Source organism: Lissotriton helveticus, chromosome 7, assembly GCF_964261635.1.
Source record: "Lissotriton helveticus chromosome 7, aLisHel1.1, whole genome shotgun sequence".
Lineage (NCBI taxonomy): Eukaryota > Metazoa > Chordata > Amphibia > Caudata > Salamandridae > Lissotriton > Lissotriton helveticus.
Window position 1 is genome coordinate 72,042,372 of NC_136068.1, and position 20,191 is coordinate 72,062,562.

A 20,191-nucleotide genomic window follows, 5' to 3' on the forward strand; every position below is an offset into this window, starting at 1 on the left:
TGTGCGGTTTTATCTGTGCACGTGGAGGGCAGTTTTGCTGTGAGTGATGCGTTTCCGACCCATATGGTGACTATTTAGAAGCATAGATATCCCGACTCATTAGGGGCTGCATTTTCTTGCTGGACAGCGGGGGAGGGGGAGATTACCTGTCTGCTGCTGCTGCGCAGTTGTGTCCTGGATGATGAGAGGTAGTCCAGGCCAGGGCGCTGCCAACCTCTACCCCGGAGCAGACGGTGGTGGTATAACATCAAAGTTGTCCACTTTGGATCTGCGAAACCTGGTTCGAGTCTCAGCGTTGACTCAATATCCTGTGATTCTGGGCAAATTACTTAATCTCCCTCGGTGCCTACCAAAAATGAAGGTGTCCTTATGTAATGTAACTGGTGCTCACGTGAAGCCTCCAATACCTTCCGGTCCTGTTTTCTCTATATAAAACTGCAAAAAAATAATAAAAAAAGCTTTCCCAGCTCTATAGGTCCACCCCTCTGCTGGTGGTACCGCCCCTTCACTGACAGCGTTACTTCTGATCAGTGAGCTGTTCCCACCCCCCAAGCTCCTTCCTATGTCAGATGCATTTTTCTAGAGCCACAAACGTGAAGCTTCTGGTGGACGCCTCAGACATGTCTCGCGCCTGCGAGGAGCTCTACTACTGGGCAGAAACAGCCAAGAAGTGCTGCCGGAAGTGCAGTGCAGGTGAGGTCAGAATTATGCTTAGCTGTGGTAGGTAACCTTTACTGCGCTACACTGGAGCTCAGCATTTCTGTCCTAGATTGTATTGTATTGCAACATTTATATAGTGCTTACTACTCCCTTGTGGGGCTCTTAAGCGCTGCCCCTACACGGGCTGCTTGCTACACTGTGTGTGGTTGGAAGGATGTTGTCTTTGTTATTTATCTTATGCAGGAAGAGTTTCCGTGCTGTGCGTAATGACCACCGACCTGTGGTTTTCATGTTATGAGACAAAGCGCTTAGCAGGGTGATGATTGTAGAACTGTGAGAGACAGGCGTGAAATGGTTGTTTACTTTAAGCTGACAGGCTTGAGCCAGTTGCGTAATGAAACTTGAGGGATCCCCCCTGCAAGGTACATGGAGGAGCCCCCCCCCTTCCGGGCTCAATCAGGAGCTCTCAGGCAAGGGTACTGTGCTGAGGCGACTCCCTGGAGCCTGGGCCCCCACACCACAGGTGCTACAGGGGCCTATGTTGCGCCATTGCCCTGAGCAGCTCTGCACGCCCCCTTATGTTATGTTAAGATAGATTTATTGAGCGCACTTACACCATAGGTCTCTTGGCGCTGTTCCTACACTGGCAGCTGCGAGGATCCGACTTAATCAGGTATCTAATTTGATCATAGTCCTTTTACCAAGGTCCTGCACTGGGTTGTCCATTCTGAGATATTTTGTTTAAAGTTTGCGGCCACAAGCAGCCGTAAATTGAGTAGAGACTCGATGAAGCTACTTGCATATGCATCTGACGAATGAATGAATGAATTAACGCGAGCATGTGCATTACACAGTGTCATCAAATAAATCGCTCCGGCTTGCCGATGAAACAGTGATGTGCAATGGGTGCATTAGTGGTTCCTCTATGACGGGAAGGCCGTACCCCTTTTTCAGTTGTGAGTTCCCGCTTTGAACTTTCCACTTTTCGAGCTCGTCAATGGCTTTTGTCTCTACTCCAAATATCTCTTCGGAGCCTGGTTTGCGTGAAGTGATCTAGTTTTAGTTGTCTTTTTGTTACTGGTAATAGACTTATTTCCACACAACTCAGTAAAAACACATTTTAATATATTCAGAAAACTTTTACAAATGTAAAAAAGTCTGTAACAATTGTTTTCAGGTTTAGCATTTTGTAATAAAGTCAAAGCAACGCTTGCAGTCCTAAGACTGTTGTACTGAAAGAGTGGTTTATCATATTGTGTTAGGTGCTTAATTTGTAAAATAATAAGTGCCAGGGCCCTGAGCAGGAGGCCACCCATCGCCCCTGTTATCGCTGCCAAAACAGCTACTAACCATCTCTCTTGCCTGCAAGTGTGACAGTTCAGATAATTCCATTTTCAATGCATAATGCATTTATAAACAACTGCTGTTCTGCTCATCTCTAAATTAGATGAGCAGTGCCACCATGTTGCAGACTCTCATAAGTGCGGTGTTAACAATTAAGTGCCGGTGCTGAGCACCGGAAACCACCGGCTCAAATTAACCACTAACTGTGTCTGCTCCACCCATAGCCCATTACAAGTGTGCTTATTACAAGCAATTAAAATACAGTACATGCAAATAAAACATTCGGGGCCCGACATGACTGAGATGTAGGGGGCCTTAAATTTACTGATTCGGTATATTTACAGAGTCGGTATATTTACCGATTCTTTAAATTACAGAATCGGTAAATTTACAGAATCTCAAGTTTATGATGTAGGTGGCACTGAAAACAGTGCCACCGGCCCTTAAGAACTCGTTATTTACCATGACATACTTCGTCATGGTAAATAACGGATTCCTGTGTACATGCACATCTGTGCATGTACACCTGTGCCATATGGCACACATACATGCCCTAAGGGCATGTATGTGTGCCACATGGCACAAAAGCCAGAATCAGGGATGCAACAGGGTGTCAAAGTGACACCCTGTCCCCCTTGCAAAATCGGTAATTTTACCGAATCGGTATTTACCGATTCGGTAATTGACATTGATTCCTATGGGCCTCAAGGCCCATAGGAATCAATAGCAATTACAGAATCGGTAAATACCGATTCATTAATTACCGAATCATACCGATTCGGTAATTAATTCGGTAAAATTACCTACATCCCGATTGCCAGATCTTAAATACCGAATCGGTATGATTCGGTATTTAAGAATAGGTAATCTGGGATTACCTACATGGGGCCCTTAATGTCTTGTACTCTTGCGCGATAGACAGAAACAGATTATTACTACTGTTTATTGCTATGGAGGACTTGCACTTCTTCTGATTGCAACCTCTGTAATTGTTCCCTGGCCTAGTTACATCATAACAGTTACTGTTGAGGTCCCAGCTACAGATAGCTCTAGCTATCTGAAGATGAGACCAATGTTCTTTTCAAGACCAATTGTGTCTAATACATTACAACTTGCACTTAGAATGGGCTTTCAGTCAGCCCCCTGCACATGATTGGTTGGCTTTGTGTCTATCTCAATACCCTGCTTCTAATTCAATAGCTTCCCAGTGCTTAATTTGTGCCAGTGGTTACCAGTGCTCGGCACCAACACTTAATTTTCGACACCGACACTTATGAGGGTCTGCCACAGGGTGGCACTGTTTGTCTAATTTTATTGACGAGAAAAACAACAGTTGTTTATTAATTCAATATGCATTAAAAATGATTAATACCTGCTGCAAAGCCATTCTTATCGCTTTGGGGGTCTGGAATAGTCGGAATTGCCACAACTGTGGCAGTGTGATGGTTAGTAGTTGTGTTGGATGCATGGCAGTTTTGTTTACGTTCGTAGTTCCTCTGTTTGGTGTCTTTGTACATTTTGACTCAGGTTGTGAATTGCTTCATGTGGTTAGTTAGGTGAAGTAGTTGGCAGCACTGAGGGTGGCAATGGGCAGTGCGGGCAGAAGAGACCTCCTGATGAGGGCCCTGGGACTTATTTTTTTTAAAACAAATTAAGCACTGTAGCTTCCCTTCCCGTACTGGTGCTTAAACCACCCGAGAGCATTTTGGTCTCACAGTATTTTGATTGGATGATGCATTCCTACTCTGCTGACCTCAGACCTTGCATTGAGCTACATGTGAAGATCTGTTTTCTCTGCCTGTCTCTCTCTCTCTCCTGGCTTCCCCCTACTTTCTCAGCATTCCCCTTTCGCAACCCTCTCTTATTCATCCTCACCCAGCATCTGTTTGCTGGCACCCATCACAATGTCGGCAGCGGTCATCTGAAGAATGTTTTTGAACCATTCTGAGATATCGGTCACGTGTGTGCATGCAGACATCTAAGAAATAACATTTCTTCTATTTTAACAAATCCTTTTCAAAGATGACCTCCCAGATGCGCCCAGAACCAGGGCCATCTTTGAGTGGGATTAGTTAAAATAAAATGCATATAAAGATGGCTGCGACAGTCATCTAGGATAAAACAAGCACTCTTTTGATGAAAGTATACAACTTCTGCCCAATCAAATGCTGTACTTACATCCACCAACGTGTGGGAGGGACCAAAGGCTCTCCCTCTATAGTACTCCAGAAAGCCCTTTTTTAGGTTGATCACATAACACCTGGCCACAGCTGCGCCCTCAGGCCAGTCATAAAAAGCATAGAAAAAGGCGTTAGCTTTCAGAGCTGAGACGTAGGGCACCAGTCGGGTTGATGGGTACACGCGGGTGGACGGTGTCCACCCACTTTTTTCACAGCCAAGAAGTTGGGCTCCATTGAAAAAGATGCTGAATTCGTCCCGGTGTAATTTTCAAACACAGGACACATTCAGATGCACGTTGTTGTCTGCTTTTGATCCGCAACAACGTGCAGGCGGGGGCAGGATAGGCTCTCTTATTTCTGACTCCTGCTGAGCCCATAACAATGGCCGAATTTGAAGGGTCATCAGGCCTCGTTTTAGTCAAGTCTCCTGGCTGGCAGCAGTCAGGAGCCTCACACATAGAAGCAAATGCAGCAGAGGGTAAACAAAGGCTCACACCTTGTTAGCAGGTCACACATACCTCATAGAGGCAGCTTTTCACTTGGTTCAGTCTCTGTTTAGGAGATATGCATGTACTGTAAGAAGTCAGATGTGTTGATCTTTCCCAGTATTTCCACAAAATAAATATCAATTATATAGCGCATACTAACCCTAAGGAGGAGTAATAATAATTTAAATATCACTATTTTTTCTTTTAAAGCACTATGGGTAGAGGAAGCTTTATGCTGACAAAAGGCAACATTGGTTTATGTGAAGCTTACAAAAGTGTGAATCTTCTGCCTAAATCAGGAGGGTTTGCAAGTATAATCAAAATGTGCTCAAATGTACTCATGATACACCTGCTAAACATATATGTGAGGGCTTAAGATCTGATGCCACTTCTTGTGATGCCACTTCCTGTCATGTCACGCGCTGGGATGTCACGCGCCTCACGTGCCGTGAAGCCACTTGCATACTGATTAATTAGGTTAGTCCCCCTGATGGAGAGCGGTAATTTCTTCTGGTAGTTTCTCAATGCAAAACCCTCATGCTACCTCTATTTTACCGCTCAAAAGGTGTTGGGCCCTTCACACCATGTATTACCATCAGGAGAAATTTAAATAAAGATGAACAGTCAAAATGCAATTATTATTGTAAGCCAATAAAGAGAGTTGTTGATTATTTTAAAGGGTTTTATTTTCTAGTCAAAAAGTTAATTTTTCTCTGACCCTTTATTCATTAGTAAAATATCAATTAGGTTACAGAATTTTGGAAAACAGGAAAAATATCAATAATACAGAACACATTACAGTCTGCATATAAGCATTACATGTAGTTATGAAAATGTGGCGCAAAATTTCAGTCACAATTCTTAAAGAGTTTCTAAGAAAAATAGTCTTGCAAAGCTAATCAATAATTAAATAGTTGGCAAAAAATCTCCCATTAAGAGAAATAAATGCATCAGACAAATACATCTTTTAGACCTAATTAATTAGTCAAAACATGAACTTAAAGTTTGGCATCTATCCTGATCCACTGCACTCTCTGTCTGTCTGTGTCTAAAGAGGAAAGCAGCCCCTCCTTCACCAGACCTCAAAGGAATGCGGCATGAAGTGCCAAGATATGACGTGGAAGCAAAAAACCTCCCCCTGAATCTCCTCGGACGCAAACCTGCCCTTCAGCAATCTCCCGAGACGTTTCTCGTACCTAACCCATAGAAGCCAGCTGAGCTGAGAAAAAAGAAGAAGTGGTGGCTCCCATCCAGAGAGGACAGTATTTATACCATAATTATTGGCAGAGTACACAAAGATGTAACATTTTTCAGGAGAACCTTACATGATTGGTCAGTCATAAAGGCATGAGGTCACACTTCCCTGACTCATTCTAAAAACCTGACTTCACTAGTCTTAACAAAAGAAGCATACATGAATAACTACATTTATAAACATTGCAACATTTACTAGGAAAAATGTTTCAATCTAATTCATCTTTTCCTTCCTTCTCAGCGCAGTAGATGGACACTTTTAACTAACTGGTACATTGGCAGAATGACAAGAATTCAGGTTGTCCTTGACTTTTTGTCATGAGGAAAGCTGCCACAGTCTGCGCATGCTCCCTTCTCATTAAATTTCAAGCCATAGTCTTGATGGATTCACAGGCAGCCATGTTTTGTGTAGGCCCCAAAAATAAAACAAACACAAAGATAATATTAATTTCATGTAAATCAGTCCATTATGTGTCCCAAGTGCATTAATAATTCACACACATTATAAAAAGAGGTGTTATTAACTGAAAATGTTTATCAAAATATGCAACAAGTCAAAGTCTATTAAGACAGGAATAATACATTTAGTTTACATGGATGTGCTGGGAAGAGAGAAACACATTCTATTAAAAATCTTCAAAGGTAAAAAGGGCACTTTTTCTCTACATTGCAAAAAAACACATGTTAATTTAATTCAGCAAAAGCATTTTCAGTCTGAAGTGAATAGGCCTCACTTTTCATGTTTTTCATGTGCCATGTTTTTAACCTGCACCAAAATGTGCGTGGCAATTTAAATGCAGCCTGTCTGAAGCACAAAAAATAAAACAATGCATGACTGCAGATGAAATCTGCTCCATCAATCCACCCTCTTGATAATTCAAATCATAATAAAATGATTTATAATTCATCACACATATTTCATTTCATAAGTGACAATTTTGTTTTTTTTTTTATTGCAAAAGCTGAGCATATAAGAATGTTACTTCTATTTCTAAGGCAAACACAAGTTTGGTCTGTAATCAGATCATATATAGCCAAGCTCAAATGTTTTAGTGCAGAGATCTGTAAGTAGCTTCTTGGAACAGTTAGTCTTCTTTAAAATAAGTAACTAAAATAATAAAAAAGGAATTCAACAGGACAGTTTCAGCATTTCTTTACTCATTGTCATCAGCTTGTCATCAGTATGGCTCATACTTTCCATGCAAATTGGACTACTTAGGTGCTGAGAAACTCTGACAGAGCACCATCAATCCTTTGCACTTTTTCAACCAAGGCCTTTCACTCTTATTTTCACTTTGATCAGATTCAGATGTTTCACCACAACATCTCTCAGATCAAAACCGTTGCACCATCCATTATGCAGATCTTGTGTAGCAGCTGCAATCTGGTGAGAAACTGCACACTGTACATCAACCAGACCTACACAGCAATGGCTAGTGTTCTCCTCAGTGTTTTCCACAAGTGCATTTGCATATGCATTTTCAAGCCACTTTGGTAATGCTGAAAAACAGTCTTTTGCAAAAGGTAACTCAGTGCTGCCATTGTGTTGCTTTATTATGCTTGACACTTCAGGCAGATAGCTACAATCCATTTCTTGTCCAATCTGTTGTTCTGCACTCATTATCTTTGAGACCACATTATGATCTGATTTCAGAGAAACTGGCAATTTATACCTGGGCATCAGTCTTTGCAATAACACATTTGTCACTTTGCAGTTGTCATTTTTCTCAAAAACAGTTCTGATACAACCCTGTTGTGCTGCTTCAAAAACATTTTCTTGAGCCTCTTTAAACTTAACTGTGAAGATTCCATAGAATGTATATGCTAACAGAACACAATTTTGTGCAACTGAATTAGCATTTCTCTCTCCCATGCCAACATTGACTCTCATTTGAGCAGATACACTGCATGTTATGGTAAGGGCAATCAATTTCGAATTTTGGGCTGGGGTAATTACTAAAAGCCATGAAGCTTTGACAACATCATGTATAAGGAGCACAGCATGTGCTGCTTTTAATGTGTCACCTTTCAAACATGGGCCATCTACAAAATGGACATTGTTGGGCTGACTCAGATGTTCATCCTTCAAGTCTGAATTTGGCTTTATGCATATTTTCATGATATTTAGACACTCATATTCATTTTCATCATAATCCAATTCATTTGCTGACATTTCTGTGAAGTTAGGGTCAAAGGCCATTGGGCAATACATCACAGACCTTTGAAAACATTCATCTTTTTGAATAAGCAATGAGAGAGCGCAGCCCTCCCTCTCACTGCAAATTAGTGTATTTTCTTTCAAATAAACTTTCATTCCTAGTGCTGGGGCGCGCCATTTTTTCTCTTTCAACTCTAGGAATGCTTTTGTGCAATTGTTGTCCAATGGAAGCGGATCAGACACACCTGAGTGTGTCAGCCTCAGTAAAGGCTTAGCCACTAGGGAACTGTTTATTAACCACTCTCTACAGCAGCTAACCATTCCCAAAAATGTCCTGACTTCTTTCTGAATTTGAGGTGGATTCATCTTGGAAATTATTTCCACCTTCTCTGGTGACACCTTTCTACCTCCCTTTCCAATTTTGTGTCCCAGATATTCATCTTCTTTTTGACAGTACTCCTGACTATTCTCATGCAATGGCACTGTGACATGAACTTGGCAAAAATCAATAAAAGTAAGCCATTCTTCACCACATGGAATGTGAAAAAATATATTGGCTGGATTCGGTACCACAGGACAACATGGAAAAAATATGCTTTTAATCTCCTGCACTATTCTGTTCTTTTCATTTATTTTCTGTGAACCTATGATCAGAAAGTTACACAAACTTCTAATCAATTCCATCAAAAATCCTTTTATTGGTAAAATTCCTGCAACTGATTGTGTTCCTGAATACATGTCATCTGGTTCAAATTTTAATAAGACATGTTCAGCACATTTTATTAGCCTGGCATCCTTCTCTGTGAACTCTATTATTTCTGTGTTTATTATTTTTTCCAAAGCAGAAGGTAATTTTTCAACAGTCTTTTCTGAAAACAATGCTACAACTGTCTCTTGATGGGCCATTTTAAAATGTACATCCTCATCAGGAATCTGAAAAATAGCATTATCTGGTGTACAGTAATCTGTGCTGCTTAATTTGCAAAATAATTGTTTTCCTGCTAGGCCTGAGTCACAGACAACAGTTTTGCAATCTTCCTCAAATGGGCCTAATTTTGGTGCACAATTTTCTAATACTTGGTTTGTAATTTCTTTCTTTAAAACTCCTGCAACTAAATCTGGACTTTCCACTGCCCTCACAATGGAATTGGTAAATTCAGAATTGTGAGTGTTAAAACTCTCATTTGCAAAAAGAGCAACCTGTTGGACTGGGTTCTGTTTTTGTCTCTGGAAACAATTCACATTTACTCTGGGCAACTCATTTAAATTAATTTTAGCATTTTCCATATTTTGTGGGACCATCTGTGCTTGAAAAATTTCTGCCATTGGTACCTGTTTCTGAACTGACATTTGCATTTGCTTAACTGGCATATTTTGCACCTGCATTTCTCCATGTTTTTGTGCATCATGTTTAAATTTAGTTTTCTTCTTCCAATGCTCAAATCTGTTATAAAGATGGCAAAAGGACACATTTTCCAGCAGTACAAAATCCATACCTGAATTTGCACAAACCAAAACACCTTTACTTCCATCCTGTGTTCTTTTAATCTGTACCCAATCAACATCCTTTGCTAGCACTCTGCCCTTTAGGAAATAAATCACTGCTATATTTTCCTCCATAACAACAGAAAATGATGGTGCATTCATGCAAACCCTTTTCATTGTCTCTTCACTTGGCCTTTCCACAACTTTAGATTCAAACCACAATTCTGTTTGCATGACAATGTAAAAGAACATTTCCAAATGAATGCACAACTCTTTTAAAAATTCATCAAATCCATCAACTTGTGGGTACCACAGCATAAATTTGTCTCTCAATTGTGGGATTGTGTTCAGAAATGCTGCAAGTTCACTTTTATTCTGTGGCATATGCACATACATTTCTCCCACCTTTTCTCTCAATGAGTAAGCAAAAGCCTCTCCCTCATTCTGTTTATTATTTTTCTCAACTAAATCTGGTGGCTTTTTTTCCTTATCCAGTTTCCTTGCTAGGTCTGGTAGTTTCTTTTTCTTCTCATGTTTTCGTGCCCATTTGTCTCCTAATTTCTCAAACCCATTGCATTTGAAAATATATTTTATTTCTGCAAGGTGCAATTGCATTTCTGAAGAATACATTTTCTCATTTGCTTCATCATCCATGTGTACCCTGAAACTTTTCTGAAATGGAAAACTTCCTGAAACATCAGTTTTATATTTTTGAGCCAAATCTGTCAGTCCATTATGAGTAATTAATGAACATGTAGCTGTTTCCTTACTCAGGGAAATTAATTCTTTTTCTTGACACTGGTTCACATTTTCATTATTTAAACAGCAGGGACAGTTAATTTCTTCATGTTCACATGTTGAATTTAAAACACTAAGCTGTTTCTCTTTTTCAGGGCCTGTGTTAATATGTTCCCCCATGTTTTCTATATTTTTAATCACTGCTGCTTCCTCAGAGCAGGTTTGAAAAATCCCATTTTCAAATATATTTTTTTTATCCTGGGCTGCAGATGTTGTAAATACCATTTTTCTCTCACCTTTCAGTGCTTGGTGTACTTTCTGTTCAATAATCTGTGTGTTCTTAGTTTCTGAAATAAACCCTGGCAAAATCACTGATTCTGCAGCTCTTTGAACCTTTTCAGTAGGGACCATATTAATTGGGACAGTCATAATTTTTCTAGGCATTATCTGTGCATCTGCAGTTTGCAATTCTTGGACTAAATCAGGCACATTTAAAGCAGTAACACCTGGAGGTATCACTGTCAGTACTGAATCAACAGGTAATGGTTCAATATAAAATGTCTGCACAGTTCTCTCAGTCTGTATTTCTCTCTGTTCAACAGAAGCAGTAGCCCCTGTAGTATTTACTGGTGCACTATTTTCAGTATTTTTCATGGGAACCACATAAAGTGGTGGACACTCAGTTAACAATGCATCCATTATTTCATCCCCTGAATTATTATTTATTTGAAGCTCCTTTTCAGCATTAATTCCCTTCTCCTGTATATGGTGCTTTACCTTTTCATCCTCACTTGCTTTCTCTCTTGCTGCTTTTTCCCACAGGCTTAAGGCCTCAAATTGTGCAGCTTTAGATGGTGTCTTTATTTCACATAACACTTCCCTTAATTTGTCAATAATTTGCAATTCAAAAGTACCATCTTTTGGAAACCTCAAAGCACCCTCTTTTTCAGTAATCTTGCACCATTGTTGAACCCACATACATGTGTTTTGTCCCAAACTGGTAGACATAAAATGCACAGGTGTTCCTTCAGGAGCATCACCAATAAAAAATGAATTTTTCACATTACCTCCTAACAGCTTCTTTAAACCTTCAAACAGTTTCATTTTTGCAATAGTTCAATGCAATTTCTTTTCTCCAAAGCTGTCAATCTAAATTTCAGTCAGTTTTACTCCTACCACTGACCCTCCACAAAATCTTACTGCAATATTTCTCTTAATCAATAACTCTGTTAGTAACAACATAAATACATTCGCTACTCTGTCTGTTGTGCTAAATAAAGGATAGATTTATATTCACTGCGAGTAACACATTCCGCTTACCCTTCACAAAGTAAGACTTTCCGTTTACTCTTCAAACACTACAGGTAAATCCCTTCCGCTTACCTTTCACTCAAGCTCAGAAGAACCTGCTACTCCTTTGGACTTATCCTTCAGGATATATCTTAGGCCAAAGTTTCACCAGTGAACCCTTTTGCTGTCAATCAAGCTCAGAAGAACCTGCTACTCCTTTGGACTTATCCTTCAGGATATATCGTAGGCCAAAGTTTCACCAGCGAACCCTTTTGCTATCAATCAAGCTCAGAAGAACCTGCTACTCCTTTGGTGTGACCCTTTCTAGGTGATATCAGACCAAAGTTTCACCAGCGAACTCTTTGCTATTAATCACTCACACAGAAAATAGTCCCTAATTTAACACTGCCAGCCCTACCTAGCTTCTCAGTGTTATTCCAACAGACGAGTAACCTCAGTGCAGTGTGGCTTCCATTTACCACCCGCTATTCCTTCCCGGGATTCCACAGGTGTGCATACCTGCGTGTTCCAGACAACATAGAACAAGACACTAACTTAACATGAAGAGTTAAAACATGTAATCAATAACCAAAAAATTATGTCCTATGAAATTACCAATATAATCAATAACACCATCAATTCAAAATGAGCAAAATGTCACCAACAGTAAAAAATCCTTACTATTTTCAACACTTCAAAAAACATGCTAGCATATTAACAACATTTCACAACCCTATTGATACTCACACCTCTTCTTGCATCACCTGCCAGTACTGCTTTGCCAGTCTTCAGGTTCTGAGCATTGGAGTCAGGAATCAGGACTTGGACATTTATCTAACTTGGGCAATTATTTTATTTCCCTCTTAAGGTCAATGATCCATTAGTTGAGTAGTTGATGGTGAAATCAATAATCATTAATCACCAAACTAATCAATAATGACCATCCTCTGCTTACCAAAAACTGATGGAGAGCGGTAATTTCTTCTGGTAGTTTCTCAATGCAAAACCCTCATGCTACCTCTATTTTACCGCTCAAAAGGTGTTGGGCCCTTCACACCATGTATTACCATCAGGAGAAATTTAAATAAAGATGAACAGTCAAAATGCAATTATTATTGTAAGCCAATAAAGAGAGTTGTTGATTATTTTAAAGGGTTTTATTTTCTAGTCAAAAAGTTAATTTTTCTCTGACCCTTTATTCATTAGTAAAATATCAATTAGGTTACAGAATTTTGGAAAACAGGAAAAATATCAATAATACAGAACACATTACAGTCTGCATATAAGCATTACATGTAGTTATGAAAATGTGGCGCAAAATTTCAGTCACAATTCTTAAAGAGTTTCTAAGAAAAATAGTCTTGCAAAGCTAATCAATAATTAAATAGTTGGCAAAAAATCTCCCATTAAGAGAAATAAATGCATCAGACAAATAAATCTTTTAGACCTAATTAATTAGTCAAAACATGAACTTAAAGTTTAGCATCTATCCTGATCCACCGCACTCTCTGTCTGTCTGTGTCTAAAGAGGAAAGCAGCCCCTCCTTCACCAGACCTCAAAGGAATGCGGCATGAAGTGCCAAGATATGACGTGGAAGCAAAAAACCTCCCCCTGAATCTCCTCGGACGCAAACCTGCCCTTCAGCAATCTCCCGAGACGTTTCTCGTACCTAACCCATAGAAGCCAGCTGAGCTGAGAAAAAAGAAGAAGTGGTGGCTCCCATCCAGAGAGGACAGTATTTATACCATAATTATTGGCAGAGTACACAAAGATGTAACATTTTTCAGGAGAACCTTACGTGATTGGTCAGTCATAAAGGCATGAGGTCACACTTCCCTGACTCATTCTAAAAACCTGACTTCACTAGTCTTAACAAAAGAAGCATACATGAATAACTACATTTATAAACATTGCAACATTTACTAGGAAAAATGTTTCAATCTAATTCATCTTTTCCTTCCTTCTCAGCGCAGTAGATGGACACTTTTAACTAACTGGTACATTGGCAGAATGACAAGAATTCAGGTTGTCCTTGACTTTTTGTCATGAGGAAAGCTGCCACAGTCTGCGCATGCTCCCTTCTCATTAAATTTCAAGCCATAGTCTTGATGGATTCACAGGCAGCCATGTTTTGTGTAGGCCCCAAAAATAAAACAAACACAAAGATAATATTAATTTCATGTAAATCAGTCCATTATGTGTCCCAAGTGCATTAATAATTCACACACATTATAAAAAGAGGTGTTATTAACTGAAAATGTTTATCAAAATATGCAACAAGTCAAAGTCTATTAAGACAGGAATAATACATTTAGTTTACATGGATGTGCTGGGAAGAGAGAAACACATTCTATTAAAAATCTTCAAAGGTAAAAAGGGCACTTTTTCTCTACATTGCAAAAAAAACACATGTTAATTTAATTCAGCAAAAGCATTTTCAGTCTGAAGTGAATAGGCCTCACTTTTCATGTTTTTCATGTGCCATGTTTTTAACCTGCACCAAAATGTGCGTGGCAATTTAAATGCAGCCTGTCTGAAGCACAAAAAATAAAACAATGCATGACTGCAGATGAAATCTGCTCCATCAATCCACCCTCTTGATAATTCAAATCATAATAAAATGATTTATAATTCATCACACATATTTCATTTCATAAGTGACAATTTTTTTTTTTTATTATTATTATTATTATTTTTTTTTTAATTGCAAAAGCTGAGCATATAAGAATGTTACTTCTATTTCTAAGGCAAACACAAGTTTGGTCTGTAATCAGATCATATATAGCCAAGCTCAAATGTTTTAGTGCAGAGATCTGTAAGTAGCTTCTTGGAACAGTTAGTCTTCTTTAAAATAAGTAACTAAAATAATAAAAAAGGAATTCAACAGGACAGTTTCAGCATTTCTTTACTCATTGTCATCAGCTTGTCATCAGTATGGCTCATACTTTCCATGCAAATTGGACTACTTAGGTGCTGAGAAACTCTGACAGAGCACCATCAATCCTTTGCACTTTTTCAACCAAGGCCTTTCACTCTTATTTTCACTTTGATCAGATTCAGATGTTTCACCACAACATCTCTCAGATCAAAACCGTTGCACCATCCATTATGCAGATCTTGTGTAGCAGCTGCAATCTGGTGAGAAACTGCACACTGTACATCAACCAGACCTACACAGCAATGGCTAGTGTTCTCCTCAGTGTTTTCCACAAGTGCATTTGCATATGCATTTTCAAGCCACTTTGGTAATGCTGAAAAACAGTCTTTTGCAAAAGGTAACTCAGTGCTGCCATTGTGTTGCTTTATTATGCTTGACACTTCAGGCAGATAGCTACAATCCATTTCTTGTCCAATCTGTTGTTCTGCACTCATTATCTTTGAGACCACATTATGATCTGATTTCAGAGAAACTGGCAATTTATACCTGGGCATCAGTCTTTGCAATAACACATTTGTCACTTTGCAGTTGTCATTTTTCTCAAAAACAGTTCTGATACAACCCTGTTGTGCTGCTTCAAAAACATTTTCTTGAGCCTCTTTAAACTTAACTGTGAAGATTCCATAGAATGTATATGCTAACAGAACACAATTTTGTGCAACTGAATTAGCATTTCTCTCTCCCATGCCAACATTGACTCTCATTTGAGCAGATACACTGCATGTTATGGTAAGGGCAATCAATTTCGAATTTTGGGCTGGGGTAATTACTAAAAGCCATGAAGCTTTGACAACATCATGTATAAGGAGCACAGCATGTGCTGCTTTTAATGTGTCACCTTTCAAACATGGGCCATCTACAAAATGGACATTGTTGGGCTGACTCAGATGTTCATCCTTCAAGTCTGAATTTGGCTTTATGCATATTTTCATGATATTTAGACACTCATATTCATTTTCATCATAATCCAATTCATTTGCTGACATTTCTGTGAAGTTAGGGTCAAAGGCCATTGGGCAATACATCACAGACCTTTGAAAACATTCATCTTTTTGAATAAGCAATGAGAGAGCGCAGCCCTCCCTCTCACTGCAAATTAGTGTATTTTCTTTCAAATAAACTTTCATTCCTAGTGCTGGGGCGCGCCATTTTTTCTCTTTCAACTCTAGGAATGCTTTTGTGCAATTGTTGTCCAATGGAAGCGGATCAGACACACCTGAGTGTGTCAGCCTCAGTAAAGGCTTAGCCACTAGGGAACTGTTTATTAACCACTCTCTACAGCAGCTAACCATTCCCAAAAATGTCCTGACTTCTTTCTGAATTTGAGGTGGATTCATCTTGGAAATTATTTCCACCTTCTCTGGTGACACCTTTCTACCTCCCTTTCCAATTTTGTGTCCCAGATATTCATCTTCTTTTTGACAGTACTCCTGACTATTCTCATGCAATGGCACTGTGACATGAACTTGGCAAAAATCAATAAAAGTAAGCCATTCTTCACCACATGGAATGTGAAAAAATATATTGGCTGGATTCGGTACCACAGGACAACATGGAAAAAATATGCTTTTAATCTCCTGCACTATTCTGTTCTTTTCATTTATTTTCTGTGAACCTATGATCAGAAAGTTACACAAACTTCTAATCAATTCCATCAAAAATCCTTTTATTGGTAAAATTCCTGCAACTGATTGTGTTCCTGAATACATGTCATCTGGTTCAAATTTTAATAAGACATGTTCAGCACATTTTATTAGCCTGGCATCCTTCTCTGTGAACTCTATTATTTCTGTGTTTATTATTTTTTCCAAAGCAGAAGGTAATTTTTCAACAGTCTTTTCTGAAAACAATGCTACAACTGTCTCTTGATGGGCCATTTTAAAATGTACATCCTCATCAGGAATCTGAAAAATAGCATTATCTGGTGTACAGTAATCTGTGCTGCTTAATTTGCAAAATAATTGTTTTCCTGCTAGGCCTGAGTCACAGACAACAGTTTTGCAATCTTCCTCAAATGGGCCTAATTTTGGTGCACAATTTTCTAATACTTGGTTTGTAATTTCTTTCTTTAAAACTCCTGCAACTAAATCTGGACTTTCCACTGCCCTCACAATGGAATTGGTAAATTCAGAATTGTGAGTGTTAAAACTCTCATTTGCAAAAAGAGCAACCTGTTGGACTGGGTTCTGTTTTTGTCTCTGGAAACAATTCACATTTACTCTGGGCAACTCATTTAAATTAATTTTAGCATTTTCCATATTTTGTGGGACCATCTGTGCTTGAAAATTTTCTGCCATTGGTACCTGTTTCTGAACTGACATTTGCATTTGCTTAACTGGCATATTTTGCACCTGCATTTCTCCATGTTTTTGTGCATCATGTTTAAATTTAGTTTTCTTCTTCCAATGCTCAAATCTGTTATAAAGATGGCAAAAGGACACATTTTCCAGCAGTACAAAATCCATACCTGAATTTGCACAAACCAAAACACCTTTACTTCCATCCTGTGTTCTTTTAATCTGTACCCAATCAACATCCTTTGCTAGCACTCTGCCCTTTAGGAAATAAATCACTGCTATATTTTCCTCCATAACAACAGAAAATGATGGTGCATTCATGCAAACCCTTTTCATTGTCTCTTCACTTGGCCTTTCCACAACTTTAGATTCAAACCACAATTCTGTTTGCATGACAATGTAAAAGAACATTTCCAAATGAATGCACAACTCTTTTAAAAATTCATCAAATCCATCAACTTGTGGGTACCACAGCATAAATTTGTCTCTCAATTGTGGGATTGTGTTCAGAAATGCTGCAAGTTCACTTTTATTCTGTGGCATATGCACATACATTTCTCCCACCTTTTCTCTCAATGAGTAAGCAAAAGCCTCTCCCTCATTCTGTTTATTATTTTTCTCAACTAAATCTGGTGGCTTTTTTTCCTTATCCAGTTTCCTTGCTAGGTCTGGTAGTTTCTTTTTCTTCTCATGTTTTCGTGCCCATTTGTCTCCTAATTTCTCAAACCCATTGCATTTGAAAATATATTTTATTTCTGCAAGGTGCAATTGCATTTCTGAAGAATACATTTTCTCATTTGCTTCATCATCCATGTGTACCCTGAAACTTTTCTGAAATGGAAAACTTCCTGAAACATCAGTTTTATATTTTTGAGCCAAATCTGTCAGTCCATTATGAGTAATTAATGAACATGTAGCTGTTTCCTTACTCAGGGAAATTAATTCTTTTTCTTGACACTGGTTCACATTTTCATTATTTAAACAGCAGGGACAGTTAATTTCTTCATGTTCACATGTTGAATTTAAAACACTAAGCTGTTTCTCTTTTTCAGGGCCTGTGTTAATATGTTCCCCCATGTTTTCTATATTTTTAATCACTGCTGCTTCCTCAGAGCAGGTTTGAAAAATCCCATTTTCAAATATATTTTTTTTATCCTGGGCTGCAGATGTTGTAAATACCATTTTTCTCTCACCTTTCAGTGCTTGGTGTACTTTCTGTTCAATAATCTGTGTGTTCTTAGTTTCTGAAATAAACCCTGGCAAAATCACTGATTCTGCAGCTCTTTGAACCTTTTCAGTAGGGACCATATTAATTGGGACAGTCATAATTTTTCTAGGCATTATCTGTGCATCTGCAGTTTGCAATTCTTGGACTAAATCAGGCACATTTAAAGCAGTAACACCTGGAGGTATCACTGTCAGTACTGAATCAACAGGTAATGGTTCAATATAAAATGTCTGCACAGTTCTCTCAGTCTGTATTTCTCTCTGTTCAACAGAAGCAGTAGCCCCTGTAGTATTTACTGGTGCACTATTTTCAGTATTTTTCATGGGAACCACATAAAGTGGTGGACACTCAGTTAACAATGCATCCATTATTTCATCCCCTGAATTATTATTTATTTGAAGCTCTTTTTCAGCATTAATTCCCTTCTCCTGTATATGGTGCTTTACCTTTTCATCCTCACTTGCTTTCTCTCTTGCTGCTTTTTCCCACAGGCTTAAGGCCTCAAATTGTGCAGCTTTAGATGGTGTCTTTATTTCACATAACACTTCCCTTAATTTGTCAATAATTTGCAATTCAAAAGTACCATCTTTTGGAAACCTCAAAGCACCCTCTTTTTCAGTAATCTTGCACCATTGTTGAACCCACATACATGTGTTTTGTCCCAAACTGGTAGACATAAAATGCACAGGTGTTCCTTCAGGAGCATCACCAATAAAAAACGAATTTTTCACTTTACCTCCTAACAGCTTCTTTAAACCTTCAAACAGTTTCATTTTTGCAATAGTTCAATGCAATTTCTTTTCTCCAAAGCTGTCAATCTAAATTTCAGTCAGTTTTACTCCTACCACTGACCCTCCACAAAATCTTACTGCAATATTTCTCTTAATCAATAACTCTGTTAGTAACAACATAAATACATTCGCTACTCTGTCTGTTGTGCTAAATAAAGGATAGATTTATATTCACTGCGAGTAACACATTCCGCTTACCCTTCACAAAGTAAGACTTTCCGTTTACTCTTCAAACACTACAGGTAAATCCCTTCCGCTTACCTTTCACTCAAGCTCAGAAGAACCTGCTACTCCTTTGGACTTATCCTTCAGGATATATCTTAGGCCAAAGTTTCACCAGCGAACCCTTTTGCTATCAATCAAGCTCAGAAGAACCTGCTACTCCTTTGGTGTGACCCTTTCTAGGTGATATCAGACCAAAGTTTCACCAGCGAACTCTTTGCTATTAATCACTCACACAGAAAATAGTCCCTAATTTAACACTGCCAGCCCTACCTAGCTTCTCAGTGTTATTCCAACAGACGAGTAACCTCAGTGCAGTGTGGCTTCCATTTACCACCCGCTATTCCTTCCCGGGATTCCACAGGTGTGCATACCTGCGTGTTCCAGACAACATAGAACAAGACACTAACTTAACATGAAGAGTTAAAACATGTAATCAATAACCAAAAAATTATGTCCTATGAAATTACCAATATAATCAATAACACCATCAATTCAAAATGAGCAAAATGTCACCAACAGTAAAAAATCCTTACTATTTTCAACACTTCAAAAAACATGCTAGCATATTAACAACATTTCACAACCCTATTGATACTCACACCTCTTCTTGCATCACCTGCCAGTACTGCTTTGCCAGTCTTCAGGTTCTGAGCATTGGAGTCAGGAATCAGGACTTGGACATTTATCTAACTTGGGCAATTATTTTATTTCCCTCTTAAGGTCAATGATCCATTAGTTGAGTAGTTGATGGTGAAATCAATAATCATTAATCACCAAACTAATCAATAATGACCATCCTCTGCTTACCAAAAACTGATGGAGAGCGGTAATTTCTTCTGGTAGTTTCTCAATGCAAAACCCTCATGCTACCTCTATTTTACCGCTCAAAAGGTGTTGGGCCCTTCACACCATGTATTACCATCAGGAGAAATTTAAATAAAGATGAACAGTCAAAATGCAATTATTATTGTAAGCCAATAAAGAGAGTTGTTGATTATTTTAAAGGGTTTTATTTTCTAGTCAAAAAGTTAATTTTTCTCTGACCCTTTATTCATTAGTAAAATATCAATTAGGTTACAGAATTTTGGAAAACAGGAAAAATATCAATAATACA

At 38.6% G+C, this 20,191-nt stretch overlaps 1 protein-coding gene across 1 annotated transcript in view; it reads left to right on the plus strand.

The window, feature by feature from the left end:
• Nucleotides 1–573: 573 nt before the first annotated feature.
• LOC144766617 (uncharacterized) overlaps nt 574–20,191 on the plus strand; it is a 138,156-nt gene continuing 118,538 nt past the window's right edge. Inside the window, exon 1 of the mRNA XM_078650401.1 lies at nt 574–693. Coding sequence (XP_078506527.1) covers nt 621–693 — 73 coding nt within the window. The 5' untranslated portion in view covers nt 574–620. The remainder of the gene's footprint in view (nt 694–20,191) is intronic.